The sequence below is a fragment of the Rhizoctonia solani genome, chromosome 8, assembly GCF_016906535.1.
Source record: "Rhizoctonia solani chromosome 8, complete sequence".
Classification (NCBI taxonomy): Eukaryota; Fungi; Basidiomycota; class Agaricomycetes; order Cantharellales; family Ceratobasidiaceae; genus Rhizoctonia; species Rhizoctonia solani.
The window spans coordinates 1,262,665-1,283,118 of NC_057377.1; the positions used below are offsets into that span (position 1 = coordinate 1,262,665).

Consider the following 20,454-nt stretch of genomic DNA (forward strand, 5'->3'; position numbering starts at 1 on the left):
CAACAAAAGGGCAATGATTGAATAATGTTCCAGGTTCTTGAATCTACATCCACTCTAGCTTTCAAACGTACAGTAGCCACAAACAATGTAATATCTCTTCTATCTAGTTTCACACAGCAAAGGATTGGTTTCGACAGCTTACTCTTGAATTGTCAGTTTGAGTTACTGATGGTATTTATTACAGTTGTTGAGATGGTCCAGTATCGCACCCCAGCATATTACTTGCAGGGAGTGTACATAAAATGGTAACCCCTAAACAGACGTGACTGGGCCACCGGGGGAAATATATGCAACATTGCTTGCCTCCCCAAGGTAGGGGCTTTACAGAAGTCAATTCCGCTCTCCATTATAGGTGGAAAACAACTACTTACTTGAAGAGGATACCTGGGTCGGTGGCATTGTATGCTCCCTTATTCGATAGTTAGAAAAGTAGTAGAATTAATTGTATGAAAAAATGCTTACAGGAAACGCTAGCCCGGAGGGGTTGGCAGACCCGCCACCAGTAACAGTAATTTGCGCACATACAGGGTAGACTACGGTCAATTGTCAGGACAATGCTATCCAGGAAAAAATACACGAGATCATACATTGAGCACCGCCGATACTGGAACCGCCATGCAAGGCAATGATCTTAAATACAGAATTAGCAGAGCTCGGCCACTTCAGCAAGTTCATCCTATACACTTACCTCGTGGCGCAATAAATATTCGCCTGCAGCAAGATTTTTGGGAATGGTGACTGCCCATGTCGCGTTGTTCTTGGCTAACTTGTCAGCGGCCTATTGGCCGTTAGCGTAGGTTTCTTGAGAGATCTATATATGAATCCTCAATAAATGAAGTTAATTATCAGGTCGTCTATTTGCCTTACCTTAAACCAAGGCTTTCCAGTATCTCCCTAACAAAAGGTGCCGGACAGAGGAGACTAAGCCAATTTCTAAGCAGAAAGCTCAATCATGATGTTTACCTTCCATGTGGAGCAAGAACCAGGACTACGCACTTAATTAGAAAATGTTCGAGATCCATTGGGCCACAGTAGAAATACGTACCATTTTGCCATGTAGTTGATGACAGGACCGTAGTGACCCAGTGGCCAAGAATTCCACAAAAATTCGCTGTAGCGACACAATCGATCAGCCTTCTTGCCATCACAGTTTACGTTCTTACACTTTTCCTCCTGCAGGAACTGAAACCGTGATTGGAGACGATGGGAGATAATTCCCTATCGAGCAAGTGATATCGCCTAAGACACAAAAATAGTGAGCCATAAGAGGAACACATTTCAATCCTTAGTTAAACATACCGGAAGTCGGGTTACTGACGAACCCCGAATCATTGGGTGTGCGACGAACTACACGGGCGGGCTAAAGGTGAAGACTAAATCAGATTCAACTCAATGCAGAAACGATATGTACATACAGGAGGGCTTTCGTCATCGAATAGAGGGTCAATAAACGATGATGCTCGAAAAACATTAGCTCACTTGGTGTATGGATCCGTAGGCACATTCCAACCTGCATTTCGTAACAGACAATAAATGGATGCCTTGCAATGAATTAACTATATGTGAATTTGTACCTGGTACTATCTTGATGCCATCGATGCGCAACCAAGGGACGTAACCGTGAGCATAAACACTCTGCGCAAACGCTGCGGTAGAGATGGCAACAACTGTTCCGATATGCATGGAAAGATTCTAAACAAAATGTGTGAGTTCGATAGAGGCCAGGTACGCGGGGGTTATTATATTCTCAAGAGGGGATTGCGTGATTTACGAAGAGAGGCTTGGCAGAAACATCTGCCAGGACCTGGTCGAGCACAAGTACATGTGTAGGATCACTTGTATGAGTATCTTTTCTTCGCCCGATAATATGTACGTCAAATCTCCGAGAAATGGATGCCAACGAATGTTGCTATTCCCCAATTTGGCATTGATCTATTTAAAATTGTGTCTACAAACAAGCACTGATACGCAAAAACTTGAGTTATGAGAACTAAACTCACAAGCTGGCTATGATGCATAATAAAGAAATAGACTCCCGATCTATTTATATATTGCGGATACCAAAGTTGTGCAATGGATTTGCACCGGCATTTCAGCCCATCACTACTTCGTCCGTGCGACAACGCGGTTGCAGAGAGTTTCCAAGCCTAGTCTAGCTTCGGACTCCGGTAACTGACGAATCGCGTCACGAGCTGCGTTTGCATACGAGGCCGCTAGATCCCGTGTTCTTTGAAGCGCAGAAGTGGACGTAACAATTGCCCGAGCCTATGAGAATTATGAGCCTACATCAAGTCCTATCTATTGGTTTAGGCTTACCATCTCAACGTCACCGCTTCCACTGAACCTCCGGGATATCAATTCCCCCATTTTAGGCTCTTCTTCCCAAGCAAATAGTGCAGGTGCTGTTGTCAAGCCAAGTTGCATATCTGCGCCACCTGAAGGCTTCCCTAACTCGGCACTTGTACTAAAATCTAGCATGTCGTCCACAAGCTAACGGCTAGTTAACTCATGTTTCTAAACTTCTTGATATTTGACTCACTTGGAAGGCTATCCCAATATTTCTCCCATAGAGATACGCAATATCCTTTAGGCGCTCATCGGACAGTCGCGAGGTCGCCTCTGAATCCCTTGATAACGCTCCGCCAAGCACGACTGACGCCCTGGCACTTTTGGCCATCAGGCTTGCGGTCTTCAGGTAACTCTTCTTGAGATACAGGTTCCACCGAGCAGCGTCCGGTCCAATCGCGGTCAATCCCGAACTTGAACCTCCGAACACTTCTTCGAGTTGCACTACTTCTCCTTCTACCAGGTTGTTGATCATACTAGACACAAGCTCAACAACTTCGAGGTCTCCCAGTCTGGCCAGAGCAGCTGATGCCCGGGCAAGTAGGAAGTCCCCTCCGAGGATCGATAGCTTATTCCCGAATTTCGCGGGAGCTGATGGTCTAGAGCGGCGTGTGTCGGCTTTGTCGATCACATCGTCGTGGAGTAATGATGCAACATGGATCATCTCGGTTATTTGAGCCAAACGTCGTTGCGTGGGGAGAACAGGTGTTGTAGAAGGAAGGGGAGAATGCGCTGTAGAGAAAGCTGCACGAGGTGAATGCTGCCACGCATACGCTGAGAAGGCATTGGAGGGAGAAAATCCTGTGTGTTGTGGCAATACAGGGTTATAATCAGTTAGGACATCTGGAGGTGAGAGCGGCCGATTGAGTGCCTCAGGATCACTGTTAACCAAAGCCCGGCATTTATCGTCCCAACCCGATCCAAGGCCATTTACTGCTTTCGCAAACAGGAGAATGAGCACTGGACGAAGGTGCTTTCCTGCAGATTCGAAATAATAGCGGGCGATAGCCGTTAGTTCCGGGTGAGAGGCTGGGACCAAACTCAGTAAGTCAGCGCGAAGATGTTCTAGATCTTTTGCAAGAAGTTTGAACGGATCAACCGCAACTGGAGACTTGGCTTCCGGGAGTGAGTGTGCCAAAGCGAGACTGTCTAATCGCTGTGCATGGGTGAATGCCGCCTCCTGAGAAGGTCGATTCGGCCAGACTTCCCTTGCAGCAATGGCAGAGTGTCTTCTGGAGTAGACTTGAGATACCTTAGGAGTATTAAAGAGAGCTCGCAACCGGGTTTGTTTTATCATGGTCCAAATTTACTAGAAAGGTAAGGACTTGGCCTCAGTTCTCTATTGGCTCTCACGGTTCGGAGCGCTCATCAAACCAAATTAATCTCAGACTCACCGTTATTCCAAGATGCAATTAAATTGACTAACAAGAGCTGTGACTTCTAGGATAGCGCCTCTGAGTCGGATAGCTGCTCAACGAAGTGGCTGATTCTTTCCAGTTGACTCCGATTCTAGACGAGCCTAGTTGATTCAGGCCTGTGTGTATGGTCTAAATTAAAGAGAGTTTTTTTTATCTGAATCAAACTCACTAATATGATTAACCTGTTGTGTACTTTTTCCGACCCAATCCCTCCCAGGCCACCGTCGCCGATAATGCTAAGGAGTATATGGAATGATCCAAATGACGATCTTTGAAAGAATTTCATCATACGTGATTATATAATGAGCAAATGGCATCGGCGCTTAGCAAACGATATTTGATCTTTTGACAAGGATAACCAAAATGAACAGGTTGTTAGGGTCGAATCTCAATCGAATCAATTTTATTCGAAGGGTACCCGCATCTCTAGGCCTAAGGCAACTCCATGGGCGCACCTTTAACCCACTCCCTCCTTCTAGTGAAAGTAAGCATCCTGTTTTAAGTATGGGGCAAGACCTTTGCTGTTCAAAGATTCACTGAAATAGATTTGCAGGACTCGGAAAGTACCAAACCCCCCAGGACCTACTCGCTGCCATAGGGAGATCTTCTGAGACAAAACTCAAAGTGGAAACGTGGGATGATCTCTGGCGCATGAGAGGGGGAGAAATGAAACAGGCCGGCCTTACTCCCGCAGAGAGACGGTGTGTGACACTTATTTACTGTGGCTCCCCACCGAACACCTAACCTAGTTATACGGCAAGATATGTACTGTGGGCATTAGAGAAGATTCGACAGGGATATGACCCAGCCAAAATTGCCATAAAGGAAAAACCTAAGAAGACAATTAGAGGGTAAGTGGTCGTTGTTCGAACCTTTCTGTTTTGAGAAACCATTCATGACATCTTTGCTTGAAATATAGTTGGGGACCACGAGTTCAAAATGGGAAAAGAGTAAGATAGGACATCTACAAGCTTGCTCTTCGACATACTCTAGTTCGATTCAATGTTACTTAGCCCTGCTGAAATAACATCGTAATCCGAACACCTCGTACCCAGCGACATAATTATATTCCGCTAACTTAACTCCAGAGACCTATCGGGAGCTACCATAAGCTATCTGGAAGACCTTGAACTATGTCCTCGTATGTCTGGAACGAGGGCTCGGTGGATCTCGAAGACCCTTGGGACTGACTACTCCCACGTTTACTGTGTCGATCATGTCATCGCAGTACTCGTTACATCATAGAAGTCACCTTGTGAGGGAAGTTATTTTACCTGTATTTGTGCCTATAGGTATTATCAGGTGGACTGTTATCATAAAACTTTATGCGATCACAATAGTTTAACAAACGATCCTATGTTAGGTATGCCCCCTTTCCTAATAGGCAGGTCTCAATCTCGAACTGGAAGTAATACGGTAAATAAAGTATCTCATAAAGTTCATGATTCGCAGCGTATAATGGGAAGGTGCTCGAAATATTATATTCTTTGTAAATTCTTGGGCTTGGTGGTCGCACTGGATTTGGCTCGGAACGGAGTAAATATAATATGTGGACTAACCAAGAGGTCAACTACAGCATATGACCCTAACCGAGCTGTCGTATCTCCGGGAGAGTCGTATTTGAATAACATGCATATCCCAGATTAACGACCGAGTTATCTGGAGGGTTTGACCTCGTTTTCTGAACCCGGGCAACCAACTCTCCAACTGCCCATGATCAATACCGTACTTTAGCAGTTCGGCGCTTGTGGTATGCGCAGATGGGACATCTGCCTAAATGATTGCTTCACCACCCCTGTTGCTACACAACATCATACAAGTAAAGGGAGGAACGACGCAAATCGATAGTCATAAACGATAGGCAGAAGCACGAGAGTTCATTGATGAAACATGTGCATGGGGCTACTAGTAGACAAACTATTTTCATCTTAGACTTCCAACTGCATCATCAAAATTCAAACTTACTTAGTGATTCAAATGTGTTCAATAGGGAACAGGCCCTAGACTATTAGGCAATGGAAGTATCGGATGTACATCAAAATCAACCATAGTCTTTCTTTCAGTATAGAATATACTTCGACATGAGAGCATAACTAAAACCGAGAGCCAGATCTTCAATACACTCTCTATAACCCGAGGATTCACATTACAAATAGATCGTCCAATATACAGGGCTGACATAAAATAGTTTTAGTGGTACAATGGGGGAATTATATGAACCACTCACAGCTGCTTCACTCCCATCGTCAGAAACCCACAATTGGACATCACTCCCACCTTTGGCCACCACCCGTTGCCTACGAATTCCGCTATGAGAAAAATAATCCAAAACAGCATATGGACGAAAATAATTGCGCACTTGACGTTCTCATATAACGCTGCATTAGACACAGTGCCTTCTACCTCCTGTACCGCGCTGGTGAAAGCCTACATGTGCGCATAAACATAAAGCCGCCTCGAATAAGCACAGACCCTAGGGTGCTCACCGACGCGAAACCACCGACTCGGTCCTTCAAGGTGTTATATCCACTCCACATAAACTAAGGAATAAGGTATAATGGCTATATGCGTCACTTTGGAGCAAAACAACATACTATCTTTGCCTTGACGTCCTTGAAAAGCTCAGGTTCGTCTATCCTCTCCATTTTGATCTTCGGATCATAGTCATAACCAGAGTGCAAGAAGAAAGCTGGCGGTACAAACAGGTTGCGCAGGGAAGACTCGGAGGATATGGGTGCAGCAAAATTGCTCGGGGTAACTTGAGCATCGCTTATATCATAGCTAGGATTCCCAGCGTGACAACGACACCTCCGACTGGGTTTCTGGTCTACATCTAGAAAATATACAAGAACCTTTGCATGGAAAAATCAAATATTACAAACTACGCATGAGTCCCCCATGGAAGCACTTGTAGAACTCAGTTAATCACCCAAGCTAATACTAATACGCATAGAACTCACATCCAGTGACATCTACAATGGCTGTCAGTATAAGCACTTGATCATACCTCCTACGTCTCCATCACTCACCGTCAGCGTACACCCTTTCAGGAGCTTAGCCAGCACAGCGTACAACTCCTGAGCTGCGCGTAAGCTAGGAAAAAGAGCAGGCGAGAAGGATAAGCATACGTAATCACTGATCTTACCGTGGTCGTCGGATCTGAACAACTCCTCGATCTCCTCTCCCAGCATAGGATATCTCCATTCGGTGATCAGTGCTATACGATTGTGGTTAGTGCTTGTGTTCGGGTAACAAATTTGACAACCTTTCGCTCATAACTTCGCGATAAAACCTAATCTGACTGGCATGCACAGACGAAATTTGTTCTCCAATAGGGGTTCCGGTACTTCCCACTATACCAGGTGACGCTGTTATCACTCTTGTGGCTTTGCCCTGTCCTTGTTCGACCTCATACGCATGACCGTGTCCACTGACTACTGCATGTCTCAGTATGCTGTAGACCTTTTGAGGGGCAGGATTCTTACCCACAGTGAAAAAACCGGTGGTCACCTGGCTGAGCGCCACTGACTAGCCATTCCAAACTCTCCAACTATATTATAGTCAATACACGATATATCAAACGTGAAATAGCACCGACTATATTTGGTTTTGTAGGACTGGTCTCAGGATTTTTGTGAACTCTCTCGACTTGGACGCGGATGTTGTGCTTCTCATAACCACGATCCACTTGTACATGTACGATTAGCATGTGCCGTATGAGCTTGGCCGATCGCTTTACTCACGGAGCATACGGTACACCCGTACCGCATCACTTGGAGTGGTCGGCAAGTACAGCGACGCACCGTGTGCGCTGAGTAGGTTTCGTGCATCCATATCGTGCTGAATAACCACCTTGTGCCATAATTCGACAAGGTCAATGAAGACTGCAGTTGAGTACCAGTGAATCTTACCAGGAGCGCACGGCGTGAGACCCTGGCTTCAAGAATAGCTGGAGTATTGGCTAGATTGTCGCCTTGGGCAATGGCGTCTTGAATTGGCTTTAGATCCTCCATAGGGAACTCAAGTTCGGGCATCATATATTTCAACGGATAGCACTTCTGGTGACTCGCCATGGCAGGTAACTGAGTCGTCATCGGCATAACCACCAGTAGTACATACGAGTGTTAATGGCGGTCGCGAAGAAGTGAAGTCAAGATAGGATGGGCTCATATAATATACCAAAGACTCACGTTGTTTGTTTCGATTATCCAGGGACGCAAAGCCGCAACTGTGTGGGAAACGGGGAGGTGGCTGGTTTATAAATGATAGAGGGAAAGGTTAAAATGTAAAGGCAGTCGCGGAGACAGTCGATCGCCGCATGAAAAAGACCCAACAAATTTAAAGTATTCCGCTTGCGAAATCTCATCGTGGCTCCCGTGGGGCTTCTTGCATTTCTGGAAGGAGGTCGGAACTATAAAGAAATTGCGTAACACCTAAGTTTATTATAGACACATAGGTCTAGTTCCTGTTGGAAGTTGACATGACCGATATGTATCGAATAGAAACACAGCACCTGATGCTTCCGGGGAAACGACGATCATCGCACTGGCCGGGGCAAGCGGGGTGATCATCAGTTCGTTTTTGAAGTATCCATTGCAATTGGGGCCTTTGAACCGACCGGTCATAGACCATAAATGGTCCAAGCAAACCCGCTCAGATTCTTGCTTGCCTGGGCCATTGCGAGTCATCTGCCAACTCACATGCTGAGCGGAGTTTGCTGGAGTTTGGTTGCTGTTGGGGGGGGGGGGGGCGCTATATGTGGTGCATGGAGCCTTTCCTGATCATTGTATCTTGCACCCTCGAAACGTGAGTCCGATCTCGCTCGCCTCTAATTGGAGTATTATCAACTTTCGCTATATCGCCCTTGAGGCCAGGTTGCCAAGCACTGGGGGGACAAATATATATGAATCGCCCGGTGCGTATATCTTAGTTTCGACTTGTGTCCCACAGACCCAGAGATCACTTAACACCCGCCAGCATTGCATGCATCCACGCAAATACGATAATGGATATACACTTGAATACATGGATTATATTCGATTATTGTCAATACATTATCAGAACAGGACCGAGAAAAAATGCGATCATTGTCAATAATTGACAACAAATAATACCCACAACTCCTTATGTTGAGGTAGATTAGACCCTGGGATAATTGCCATCAATTATCAGGTTCATTAACCGAATGCAAATCTTAAGGCTTCCATGTGGCACTCTGCTTGGCTCGAATAATGACTTGATTGAGTGTATCGGGGCAATGGACTTAGTGCTCTCGCCAACATACTGACAAACGAATGTATAAAAAGGATCTCATGGAGAACAGTGGCATATACTAATCACAGAAATACGATTTTGCTAATTTTACAAACAAATATACAAGACCCCAGGCTCAGCTCGACCGATTGATTCAGTGTGGGGAAGTACCCTGGCCACGGCGACGTACTTCATCCCAGATCAGATCATCCGAGTCGTCTGTACCGATGCTCACATCGTCGTCATCGGCCATATCAGTCACGCTCGAAGAACGAATCGTGGATGAGACGGATTCGACCGCGGGGGATGCCGGAGTTGTTGACATGGTGGCGACGGACATACCAGGTGCACGAGTGGGGACGATGATGCTCGACGCAGAGACCTCGCTATTTCCAGACGACCCAGCGCGCTCGATTTCGGCAACGACAATGTCGCACCATACCTTGGAGCCAAACGTCTCGCCCTCGGGGGTCTTGAGAGACCAAGTGCCATTGTAGCGGCCGGGTTCCTCAGGAGCCTTCATGTCGACTTCAACGTCAATGTCCTGTCCTGGAGAGAGGTCGCCTCCGACGAGCCAGTGAACTTGAGTGCTCATGTTGTGTCCTCCAACAAAAGAGATGGTGGTGTCCTTGGGCCAGGCCACAGTTCCCGTGTTGCGCATTCTCCAGATCTTGGAGAACTCGGCGCCGCCAGAAACGATTTGTCCGTCAACAATGGTCCTGTCCTCGATGAATGCAGCCTCAAAGGGAGATGTATATGAGACGATCGAGGCGGAAGACATCGTGGAGCTTGGGGATGAAACGAGCGGGATCATATTGGGAAGACCGGCACGGAGAGGATGAGGGTACACCGGTAACAACCCTGGGATCTCAGGATCGGCGACAGGAGTAACAGGCTCGGCCTCGACCTCGGTCTCGACGACAGTTTCGGGCTTAGCGACAATCTCAGGCTCAGAAGCGGTGTCGACCTCGGAAGAGGTGTCGGACTCGGAAGCAACAGACGCGCAAGTCACAACCTCGGGAACCAACTCAACGACAGAAACCAGGTCGGAGACCACGCTGACAGAATCCTCGGGCCTGATATCAGGGCTAGCTTCGAGCGACACAACAGAGGACTCGGGCTGGGCGACCAAGGCCACAGGCTGGAGGAGGGGATGAGCAGAGACTTCGGGAGTGGTGGCCCTAGATGGAGACTGGATGACAATCGGCTCGTGTACAGGAACATCAGGAAGCGAAACTGGGCGGGCATTGACCAATGTCATTTGCGGAGCCTCGGGGTCCCGCTCTTCCTGGATAGTGACAGACAAACGAGGGGGAGCGACTGAGAGAGCCTCAGTACGGCGACCACGGGTTTGTGCCTGGAGCTCATGAATAGGGTTGATCGGTGGGGCCTCATACGAAGGTTTGTACATGTCCGAGTGGTGTATCATGTGCTCGTCCAGCTTGGCACCCGATGAAGCAGCAGCCCATGAGGCGGTGAGTTTCCTCTCGGGAGTGAGCGATGAGCCAGGGATAGGTGGCGGCGAGGGGATGGGTGATGGAATGGCCGGAATAGACACAGCCTGTGGTGACGCGCACAGAGGCTCTGGAGATTGAGGTAGACTTGGGACGATAGTGGTGTGCGGGACGATAGTACATCCGAGCGTGGAGAGGGGAACAATGGGAGAAGGAGTGGCTGCGGTGTGGAAGACCTCGGCGCCAGCCATGGGTTCGGTGTAAGCAGACAATCCAGCATTGTGCGACGGTGGGATCTGCGAGCCAGGGGTCGGGATGCGGACCTTGGGGGTGGGTACCTGCAAGGAGGGGGTCTGAGGCTGTGAAGTCTGGCGACCGGCGGCGAAAGCGAACACGTTCTTGAGGCCATCATAGCTCGCAATATGTGATTTGAGCTTGACGAAGGCATGGGTCTCGGGGTGAACAGCAAACGGCATGGCCTCGCAACGCTCGCAGATATCAAAGTCGGGGCATGAAGGATGAATGCACTACAAAATAATTGGTTTCTCATATCACGCCGTAAAGAACCGACGAACCTTGTAGCGAGTACCGGTAATCTGCTTTTGGCACACATCACAGCGCGCGTGATGGCGGAAACCGGTCTGAGAAGACTTGCGGACCTAAACCCACTTGAGTTGTCTGCTAGATGATAATCAAAGACGATACTTACAACAATGTCTCCCTGTTGGTAAACCTTGGCGAACGAGTGTCCGGGATGAACCTCTTCAGAGACGCGGAAGCAACTCTCGCATACGTCATAATCCGGGCAGGCAGTGCACTTGTACCTCACACCACGGATACGTGACGAACACATATCGCAGGCTGCCGAATGCGCAGGCGGACCCGGGCGCGCGGGACGTGGAGCTCGATGAGAGGGTGGTAAGATAGGGGGTGCTGGAGGTGCCAGAATAGGCGGCGGAATTGTCTGTACGCTGACCTGGGGACGTCCGCGGGGGCGAGTGGGTTCTTCAGGAATGTTACGAACGACGACTTGGCCGGGCTCCGTGAGCGCGTAGAATGTGTGGTCCCCGTTAAAGTGGTCCGTTCCGACGCAGGCATTACAGAAATCGAAATCATCGCAATCGAGACACTTGTGACGAATACCACGGATACGCTCGGAGCAAGCATCACACCAGGCATTGTGGAGGGCGTTCGGGGTGGCGGTGCTAGTGGAGCTAGTAGCCACAGGAACCGTGGCGGGGCCACGTCCAGATCCAACGACATGTGTGATGATCCGTTGAGGACGTTCGAGATGAAGCATATCATGGTCGGACTTGTGATTCATTGGCTCGACGTTAGCCTTGAAGCATACATCACAGAGGTCAAAGTCGTGGCAAATGGTGCACTTGTGGCGAATGCCGACGATGGTTTCATCGCACGCATCACATTCGGCGTGGTGGACGGCAAGGGGCAACGTAGTCGACTTGGGTGTCTGGGGTTTTGCATCCTTGTTGTATGGGACAAGCCGAACAGGCTTGTCTGATCGTTTCTCAGTATGCCAAGCCGCGTGCTGAATAGTGGCGCGCTCGACAGGACCGAGGCAAGCGGTGCAAAGGTCCACATCGTCACAGTTCTCGCACTTGTAGCGAGGCCCCTCGTGAGTACAGCCGCCAGTAAGAGGATGAATGGTGTCGGAAACCATCATAGCCGGAGCAGTGATGACGCGAACAGGGTGCTCAATATGCATGAAGCGATGTACGGGCGAGTGGTCGAATACGGGGAAGCCAGAAGTATAGCAGCCCTCGCACAAGTCAAAATCGGAGCAATTCATACATTTGTGCCGATTACCGTCGATGATTTTCTGGCACGAGTCACATCTATAGGACAGTGGTGCCTTGGGTGCTGTAGACTTCCTAGGTTTGCATACTTCACACCCGAGCGGACGAGGTAAGACAGAGCAAAGGCATTTCGGCAAAGGGCTCGGCGACTTGGAACGCGCTCGCGGAACAGATTTAGGAGCAGGCTTGGGTTTGGGTGGGTGGACAGCTTCGAAAGTGTGCGGCATGTCGGCGTGGGTAGACTGAATATCTTTAGTAGTCATGCACGAGTTGCACTGGATAACCAATTACGTATTAAATAATGTCACGAGTGGCAATGGATTGTGGCTCACCAAATCGTAATTGTAACAGTCCAGGCACTTGTGGCGAATCCCAAAGACCTTCTGGTTACAGGAATCACACCAGATACCTTTATGTTCATATGATTCGATGGAAGGGGATGATGGGCGGACTTGGTAAGCGCCGGGAACAGGTGGGGCCGTTTCTACATCATCATTGCGGACTGGGGACGCAGCGCGGCCATCTGGAACCGCAGACGGATCAAAGGTTTCACGGATTCGCTGCACATCAGCAATAAACGAGTCCATTAATCCACGCATTTCGGCCCGACTATCCGCAAGCGAGCAGCAGGACGAGGTAGACGCCTGGCTGTAGAACGAGTTGGGTCGCGAAGAACCGCCGCCACGTTCCATAACTGATACACTATTAGATAAAGTAATACAACAAATAGTGGCGCTTTACCTGTAAGAATAGGAGGGATGCTCGTCGAGGGCGGAAACAAGGCGAATGGTCGGGGTATTTAAGCACTGGAGAAAAGCATTGAGCGCCATGTGCACAGCATACGCAGAGGCCACGCGTCCACTTACATATGTGTTCTTTGTGTGTATAAGATCGGGTTATAGTTATGTCAATAAGCCAACAATGCTGCGCTCTTGCCGATGGTCGAGGTTGGGAGCAAGCCTCGTGCGGTTGCCACTGGTTCTAATCCCATCACTGTGACAAGCGCCAGAGTCACACGAGAGTGACAGATCACACCGCTCCACCGCCATCGGTAAATGTTGTGCTCAGAGCTTGTAGATCTCGTTTACTGGGCCCGATAATTCCTCGTTATCAGAGGCATTATATTCCACTTGCCTTGATTGTCTATAAAAGTACAAACCCCGACTGCCCCCGCCAATTTGCACCTTGGTCCTGGATCAAAGTTCCTCCACCGGCGGGTATCAATCAGAAGAAATCGTATCGTCAACTTCAGCCCTCAAACGCAAAACGACAGCTATGAGCTCCTCATTTGACGTCGCTGCCACTTTTCTCTTTTCATGTGAATCCACGTTATTTGCGGATCCCAGCCAGTGAGCCTTCGCGAATTCGCCTCGCATTGTTCCAAAACTAACCGCTCACGGTGAGGGTTTGATTCGGCTCTTCGGTAACAATCCCATCCCAGCTGGGATAAGCCGTCTAGACGAATCATGGTGCACGATAAGCGTTACATGTGCCACTCACCAGCCAAGATCAGCCCTCGTCAAATGGAGCTAGTCTAGGATGATTACAGCAGTTGACAACGACAGAACTCGGCCAGACCCCCAAGCTCGTCCTATATTTAAGTCCCAAGTCCAGTCAACCATGCTCTGTGCATCTCCCCTCCTCCCCCACCTCTAAATTATCGAACCCCCGCAGCGATAATCATTTCACCACTTCCCTGTACTCGTCCCTGACTCGATAGTCCTTATGGCTCTTGATGCAAACGCAGATCGCGGACGAGAAGTCGTTAGCTATGTTCGAGTCGGGCGTGGAATGGTCAAAATTACCAAATACGAAAGCGAACAGCCCAAGTCGCCGTCGGATACGATGAGTGTACGTTCCCATTCGAGTTCAGGCCATTCGGTATCTACCACAGGCACGGCCACGCGTACTCATGGATGGCTGAAACGTCCACGTGCAAAAGGTTCAAGCAAGCGAGCACCAAGTGCCCACAGAAACCGCTCTCGGTCCCGCTCGAGTGCACGAGCTGTGCATTCCCTCCGTCGGCCAGGCGGGTATATGCGCTCAGAACACGATCTGCTGCCATCAAATGAGCACCACTCGACCAACGCCACACCTTCGGGCCGACGAGGAAGACTGGAACCTGAAGGACTGGTAAGCACCTGTCGACGATTTTACGTTGCACAACACACTTATACCAATATGCCGTTCTCGGTACCACCCAGTTTCCTCTCAACAGTCTGCCAGTTCCAGGGTCTCTACGACCGGAGGAATCACCTTACGGCAAGGATGGCAATTACCCGAAATCTGCTCCGCTTTCATCCACCGAGCGGGGTCGCGGTCGCGGTCTTCATATATCTCCTCTAAGCACATCGCCCAGCCAAGCTGCCTCTCATCCATCCCCCAGCACACTTTCTTGGACAACGGATTCGGAGATTGATCCCGCTGTAGACGCCGAAATGTGGTCGCACATCACCCGGCTCGAGGACGAGCTCGTATCCCGTTTTGGCCGAGGCGCCGTCCCTCAACTCTCCTCTCTCCGAAACGAAAAGTCCTCTGCACCGCCTATGACCAGCGCGGGAGGAAAACGGGACCTTTCTCCAGCACTCCCAGACGAACTCGTTGCTGCGCTCCAGCGCGACCCTCCGGACCCACCTGCTCTACGACCGAGCGAAAAACTGAAACAACGCTCGTTTGAGCCGATTAACGTAGCCGAACTCCCGCGGCGCGTGCACCGGGCAAAGTCCAGTCCGACGCTTGCATTTCCTTTACCTCCACCTACGATTCCAGATTGGCTTAATAATACGCCACTTCCTACTCTACCAGCGGGCGTTGCGTGGGGTATCGCGCCTTCCCCGGCGACGATGCGCACAAAAGCCGGTCCACCCCCATCGTTCCCGCCGCCTCCCAATTTCCCGCCGCCTCCTCCGCCGAGCACGAAACCCGGAGCATTGGATGCGACTGAAGATTTGGAAGCGATAGAGGCGTTGTGTCGCATTTTGGCAGAAAGACCAACGAAGCCTGAAGCTGGGATTGGCAAACCAAGTGGTGGTACATCTCGGCCCGGGGAGCTCGGAAGAAATCGAAAAGATCTCCGTCTCGGTGACCTCAACCCTGGAAGGGGCGGTGGAACTACGCTTTCTAGGACCCCGAAAGAAACATTGCCCGAGGAGGACCAAGGGAGCAGGACACCTCGGATAACAAATGCAGTGTAATTTGTAAAATTTCCCGGGCCTTGGTCTCATGTAACCTTAGCTGTATCCTTTACTGTAAAAGTATAATCGTTCAAGTTCACAAGGCACCTGTTGAGTGGTTTGGCTATAAACAGCACGAGCAAGTTACACCAAATCGGGAGTTAATCAATCATTTTTCTACGATTCTGTCATTATTTAATCAAGCTCTTATCGCGGCTCAGAAATTGAACCCCCTAGACCTAAAGTCCTCGACGTTTCGGCCTCCTCTAGCGATCTCTGCCAGGTCGGTTCGATCCTAATCATGAAAAAATTCAGTTCGCCTACATTCTAGAGTGAACTTCTATCTGGCTTACCATGAGAACAAATGTTCTTTGTAAAGTCGACCAAAGAGGATCATTGTCGTTAGTCCCGCTCCCACCCGGACCGGCACCTTGCACAACCAGTGCGCCGAGGAAGTGCTCAGCAGCCTCGTGATATGCGTCGATATTCATACCTAATCAAGGGCAATCGTACTGGATAAGCAAATTTTTGAGTCGAAACAAGAACTTTTGGACGTACATGCAACTCCCACGTTGTATATCGCGCGCGTGTATCCGGGGCGAAGCTGGAGCGCCTCCCGATATGCATCCAGAGCTTCTGCAGGGCGGTTGGAATTCGACAAGCATGAACCATATCGATTCCAGAGAAGATAATCCTATAATGCTTCGGTGTTAGACAGTGCCTGCGATGCTAGCTGAACCCATGGGTTACTAACCTTTGGCCTAATGCTTAATGCTGATGCGAAGCAATCAACGGCCTTGTCGTATTCTCCGTTTGCGTAGTAAAGCGTTCCTAGCCCGCTTTGTACATCTGGGTCTACAGGTTGGCCCGATGCATGTTGCGAACGTGCCACTCGTAAAAAAAGATCGGTTGTCAGTTCATGCCCTGCCCAGGGTGCGAGGGATTCGGGCTGAACGTCCTTGGGTCCGACAATATCCGGGAACCGAGTGTGTAGATATTGGCGGAGCGTGTGTTGTGCAGCTCTATTGTATGACTCGTTTGTATAGGAGATTGCCAAGGACTGAAAACAGTGTATAAGAATAGAATAAAATATAATCATAGTTTGAAGAAAACTCACCAAAAGTGCCTCTGGCGGTGCGCCCCTATTAACACCCTCACGTAGCGCAATCAGACCTTCAGCCTCGCGTTCGTCCATCCCCCGGACTTCCCCTAGTAAAACCCAAGACTCATATCCGCCCTCACCCAGTTGGCCCCTCTGTAACGCAAAGCTTAGCATTAGCATTTATTCAGTTGATCGAGCGCTACATCATACCTGGATTGCAGCCTCGAGTAACAAGCCGGCCTCGCGTAATGAGCCAGTTCCCGACGGGTGGGCTAGTATCGCCTTTGCATCATCCAAAAAGGAGCGGGGATCCCCTTGCTCCTCAAGGTGTGGGTTTTTCTCGTCTATAATCAAAGACAAGTTGGTTGGCGGAGATGATATTAGAGTAACAGTTACGCACCAAATCGATATTGCTCCAGCGCTGGAACGCCATTTCCATCGAATATTACACCACCATCTCCAATATTTGCAAACCCAGCATCCGGTCCTCCATAATCACCCAGTCCTTCTTCCCACATCTGTTTCATGGCTTCCGCATACTCAGCCTCGGCCTCTACAGCTTCGGCCGCCATGGCTTCCTTCCCAAGTTCGCGCATAATCGCAGCATAGTCCGACTCTTGGTCATCTTGCCCCAGAATTTCTGCTTGTTCCGCTTCGCGTTTAGCTTGAAGCTCAGCCTCAAATTCGGCTAGATTTTGCCTGTGTAAAGAGCTGGATTTTGCAGAATTATGAGCAGTAGATATTTTATTCCATACACTATCGTTAGAACTCAACGTCAAGGAAATCAATGGCAACGCTGGAGACTTACGCGTCCATGTCCGTGGTGCCAGTCGAGTCTGCGTCCTTTGCTTTAGACTCTTGAGTTATTTCTTCAAAACGAGCGAATGCTGCCTCAAATTCTGCATCCTGGGCCTTGGCTTTACCCTTCTCATCTGCTATTCCCGGTGACTGCATCATTGGAGGCATATAGAACCCAGTTGAAAGTCCCGGATGTCTAAAATTCATAGCCATAGGTGATAACGGCGAAGACATCGCTAGGATACCAGTTCAACGAGTGTGTTGGATAGCCAGCTTAATTATAACTCACACGCTATGTGCTGCCCTTCGGCCTTGCCTTCATCCCACTCTTGAAGCCACACAGAAGGATCGGTACTGCTTCTAATTTTCATATTGGACATGGCCATTAGATCAGCTGGGGTGCCCATCCTGCCTTTGCTCGCATTAAACGCCGCCTCGAAATCAGCCTGGCTTGGGCCAGCGGCAAAGTGGGCGGGCCCTTGACCGAGTCCAAATGCTTGGGGAGAAAAAGGAAGGTTTCTAGCAGCCAATGATCCTTTCTGGGAGAAGAACTCATTTGCTTGGGCAATGTCTGCAGCCGATGCAGAAGGAGCTGTTTGTGATGAAGGCAAGTGTTGCAGCTGGAGAACGGTAGGTCAATTACCGTGGATTTTGAGAGTTTTAACCGCTTGCCTGTCTAGAGGATGTTCCTCCGATACGATCCTATGGGAAGCATCGGTCAGAATGTGACTATCGGTGAGAAAATCTCCAAGTACCCTCTGGAATGGGCTCTCTCGCTCGGTGTGCTTGAGCATTTGCGAAAGTGGGTTTGCATCTACAGCACATTCTGCGCCAGACATCATTGCGTTGAAGGCCATATTTTACAGTATGGAAGGATGTGGGGTAGTGCGGTGGTGGTCGCGTGTAAGGATAGTAAAGTCGGCTACTCAGTCATAAGCGACCCCGAACCAGGCACGTGGTATTATCCCACTCATAAGTGATTCCCTGGGATGTCAATTCATGTGAATTTTGGAAGGATGTGACCAGTTGTGACTGGCTAGTTCAGAATGCTTGTATAATAATAGATAGTAGCCTAGTCGATCTATGCGTCCTCACTCATTGGTTCATCCTCTAGGCTCCTATTGTATGGAATGACTCCCTCTTTCCACCGAGCAACGTACTCTTGGCCGCGTGTCCAGCTACCTGGGAACTCACCAGGGGCTTCGGCAGACCACTGCTTGCCAACTCCAGCAGCGGTTGCCCCTCCACTTTCTGCGCCTTCCCAGCTCTTGAGGGCTGCGGCTTCGAGTTCAAATCCACGCTCGATTTCTGTGGGACCAAACTGTGCACCCATAGCCTCTGCTTCAAGAACTGCCACAGCAGTGGCGACGCGGCGCTCGGAGCGAAGCGAGCGGTATTGTGCAACTGCGGTTGCATACGCTTCGGACAGGGGTACTTCGAGGTTATCATGTAGGTTGAGGGCAAATTTGACAACGCTATAAAACCAAATCGTGAATTAATTCACTACCGCGAGAACAAATCAACGTACTCCTCAGGTGAAGGATTTCGTCCTCGCTGGCGCAACCTTGTCCAGGCTGCCCCAGTAACACCCTGATACGTCTCCACCCCTGGTGCGTTTTCAATTAAAGAACGAGGTCTATATGCCTCAAATGGATGATCCATGTAGAACTGGCGTCTGATGCGATCTTCTGGATACTCGATCGCATCAGCCTTTGGACGAGGTGTTCTTGAGTGTTTTTGAGGAGTATGGTGAGCATGATGGTGCGAATGCTTTGCTTTAGGAAGGTCGTAGTCGGGACGTTGAGGAGGAGCACGGGGAGGTAAAGGCAAAGGGGGATAGTCTACTACGGCGGAGTACCATGCTGGCGGCTCCCTCAAGGATCCTGATTGAATGAGTCGTGATGTTGCTTCGTGTACCTGACTGGCTATACGCCGAGCCTTCAAACTAAGTGCTGGTCGCATTCGTCGCACTGTGATGGAATAAAAACTAAGCGCCGATGATCATGATCACAAACACCTTCGGCGCTTGCTTTCCTCAGCGTAGCGGCTGGGATTAATCCGACTGGCTGGTTCAACGCAAATATCAATCATGCTTGTGCGCCAATCCTCACATAGCACCAAAAATAAATATAACTAAGAAATTATTATCAGGACACATTTTGTCCAAATATCCTTCGTAGTCTAAGGTTGAACCAGTAGCTGTGGCTGTCATTGAATCGGATGGATCCGTAATTATGGTAGTGAATAAGCTCGGGCTTCCTCTAAACCGCATTGCTACGGTCGATATCAAACAGCATGGAAAATTGTACAATTATCAGTCCTTTCATAATGTCTTTAACATTAGCAGATCATTCTAAATATATTAATTTGTCTACATAAACTATGAGCTCTCAGTCACCTGCGCTAAACATCAGATAACACCAGCCAAGCATGGGGGGTCCAGTCCGAGAAATTCATGCCAAAATATTGAGCAATGATGCATGTGAGCATTGAGGGGAAACCCGGGTTGGTGTGGGTAACAGAGGATTGTATTAGTATTGGGATCTGTTAGAATGTATGAGCAACTAATCAATTAATAAATGCCACAAAATAAATAAAACATACATTCAGCGTAAAGCATCGCTAGCAATGTAAAGGAGTGCGTGGAGGGTCAACCGGCAAAACTCAAGCAATTGTAGTTACATTGATAGTAGTATCTAGTGCGATTGGTCAATAGCTGAATACTCTACGGGGGCCCCAAAAACCCGGGAACGCTCTGGAGTGCTCCGGTTTTGGGAGCCTCCTCGTTAGGATCCGACGGATCCGGATTGCTCGGCGACCACTTGGGAGCGCTCCACGAGCACTTCCGAGCGTCATACCAAACGCTCCGGAATGCTCGCCGACAATAGCGAGTCCCGGAGTGCTCCCGAGATTTTTGGGGCCCTGTAGAGTACTAGATTTTACTTGATCATCAAATTGTCCTATACACTAACTAGTCCCTTGCTGGAGTTTTTCAATCCGCCGCACGGTGTTCTCAAGGTTGAGCAAGCGTTTGGGAGTGCTAACAATTTGTATATAATGGCCATAATGTTTCTGGGAAGTTGGCCTTATAGC

General features: G+C 49.2%; 5 protein-coding genes across 5 annotated transcripts; 1 reads left to right on the forward strand and 4 right to left on the reverse strand.

Moving 5' to 3' along the window:
• Positions 1–252: 252 nt before the first annotated feature.
• RhiXN_09841 (farnesyl-diphosphate synthase) lies at positions 253–7,837 on the reverse strand (the record flags this gene model as incomplete). Its single annotated transcript, XM_043329657.1, has 30 exons — positions 253–319; positions 372–409; positions 463–533; positions 588–630; positions 689–778; positions 868–894; positions 964–988; positions 1,046–1,111; positions 1,164–1,239; positions 1,300–1,360; positions 1,416–1,422; positions 1,480–1,510; positions 1,575–1,692; positions 2,122–2,265; positions 2,317–2,490; positions 2,540–3,578; positions 5,910–5,938; positions 5,992–6,073; positions 6,124–6,191; positions 6,251–6,304; positions 6,359–6,597; positions 6,647–6,671; positions 6,725–6,736; positions 6,794–6,857; positions 6,910–6,981; positions 7,081–7,198; positions 7,254–7,314; positions 7,363–7,451; positions 7,508–7,616; positions 7,676–7,837. The coding sequence occupies 30 exons, from the start codon at positions 7,835–7,837 to the stop codon at positions 253–255; spliced, it is 3,261 nt and encodes a 1,086-aa protein (XP_043182491.1).
• A 1,334-nt stretch (positions 7,838–9,171) lies between these two features.
• RhiXN_09842 (Zinc finger, ZZ type protein) lies at positions 9,172–12,980 on the reverse strand (the record flags this gene model as incomplete). The annotated part of the gene is made up of 4 exons (XM_043329658.1): positions 9,172–10,998; positions 11,047–11,130; positions 11,181–12,563; positions 12,621–12,980. The coding sequence occupies 4 exons, from the start codon at positions 12,978–12,980 to the stop codon at positions 9,172–9,174; spliced, it is 3,654 nt and encodes a 1,217-aa protein (XP_043182492.1).
• A 1,033-nt stretch (positions 12,981–14,013) lies between these two features.
• Positions 14,014–15,482, forward strand: RhiXN_09843 (uncharacterized protein; the record flags this gene model as incomplete). Its single annotated transcript, XM_043329659.1, has 2 exons — positions 14,014–14,421; positions 14,493–15,482. The coding sequence occupies 2 exons, from the start codon at positions 14,014–14,016 to the stop codon at positions 15,480–15,482; spliced, it is 1,398 nt and encodes a 465-aa protein (XP_043182493.1).
• A 196-nt stretch (positions 15,483–15,678) lies between these two features.
• On the reverse strand, positions 15,679–18,218 carry RhiXN_09844 (uncharacterized protein; the record flags this gene model as incomplete). The annotated part of the gene is made up of 10 exons (XM_043329660.1): positions 15,679–15,756; positions 15,815–15,954; positions 16,020–16,155; positions 16,216–16,521; positions 16,579–16,716; positions 16,774–16,907; positions 16,964–17,319; positions 17,372–17,597; positions 17,651–17,953; positions 18,005–18,218. The coding sequence occupies 10 exons, from the start codon at positions 18,216–18,218 to the stop codon at positions 15,679–15,681; spliced, it is 2,031 nt and encodes a 676-aa protein (XP_043182494.1).
• A 224-nt stretch (positions 18,219–18,442) lies between these two features.
• Positions 18,443–19,323, reverse strand: RhiXN_09845 (Mitochondrial ribosomal protein S25; the record flags this gene model as incomplete). The annotated part of the gene is made up of 2 exons (XM_043329661.1): positions 18,443–18,836; positions 18,890–19,323. 2 exons carry the CDS (start codon positions 19,321–19,323, stop codon positions 18,443–18,445), a joined length of 828 nt encoding a protein of 275 aa, XP_043182495.1.
• Positions 19,324–20,454: the final 1,131 nt, after the last annotated feature.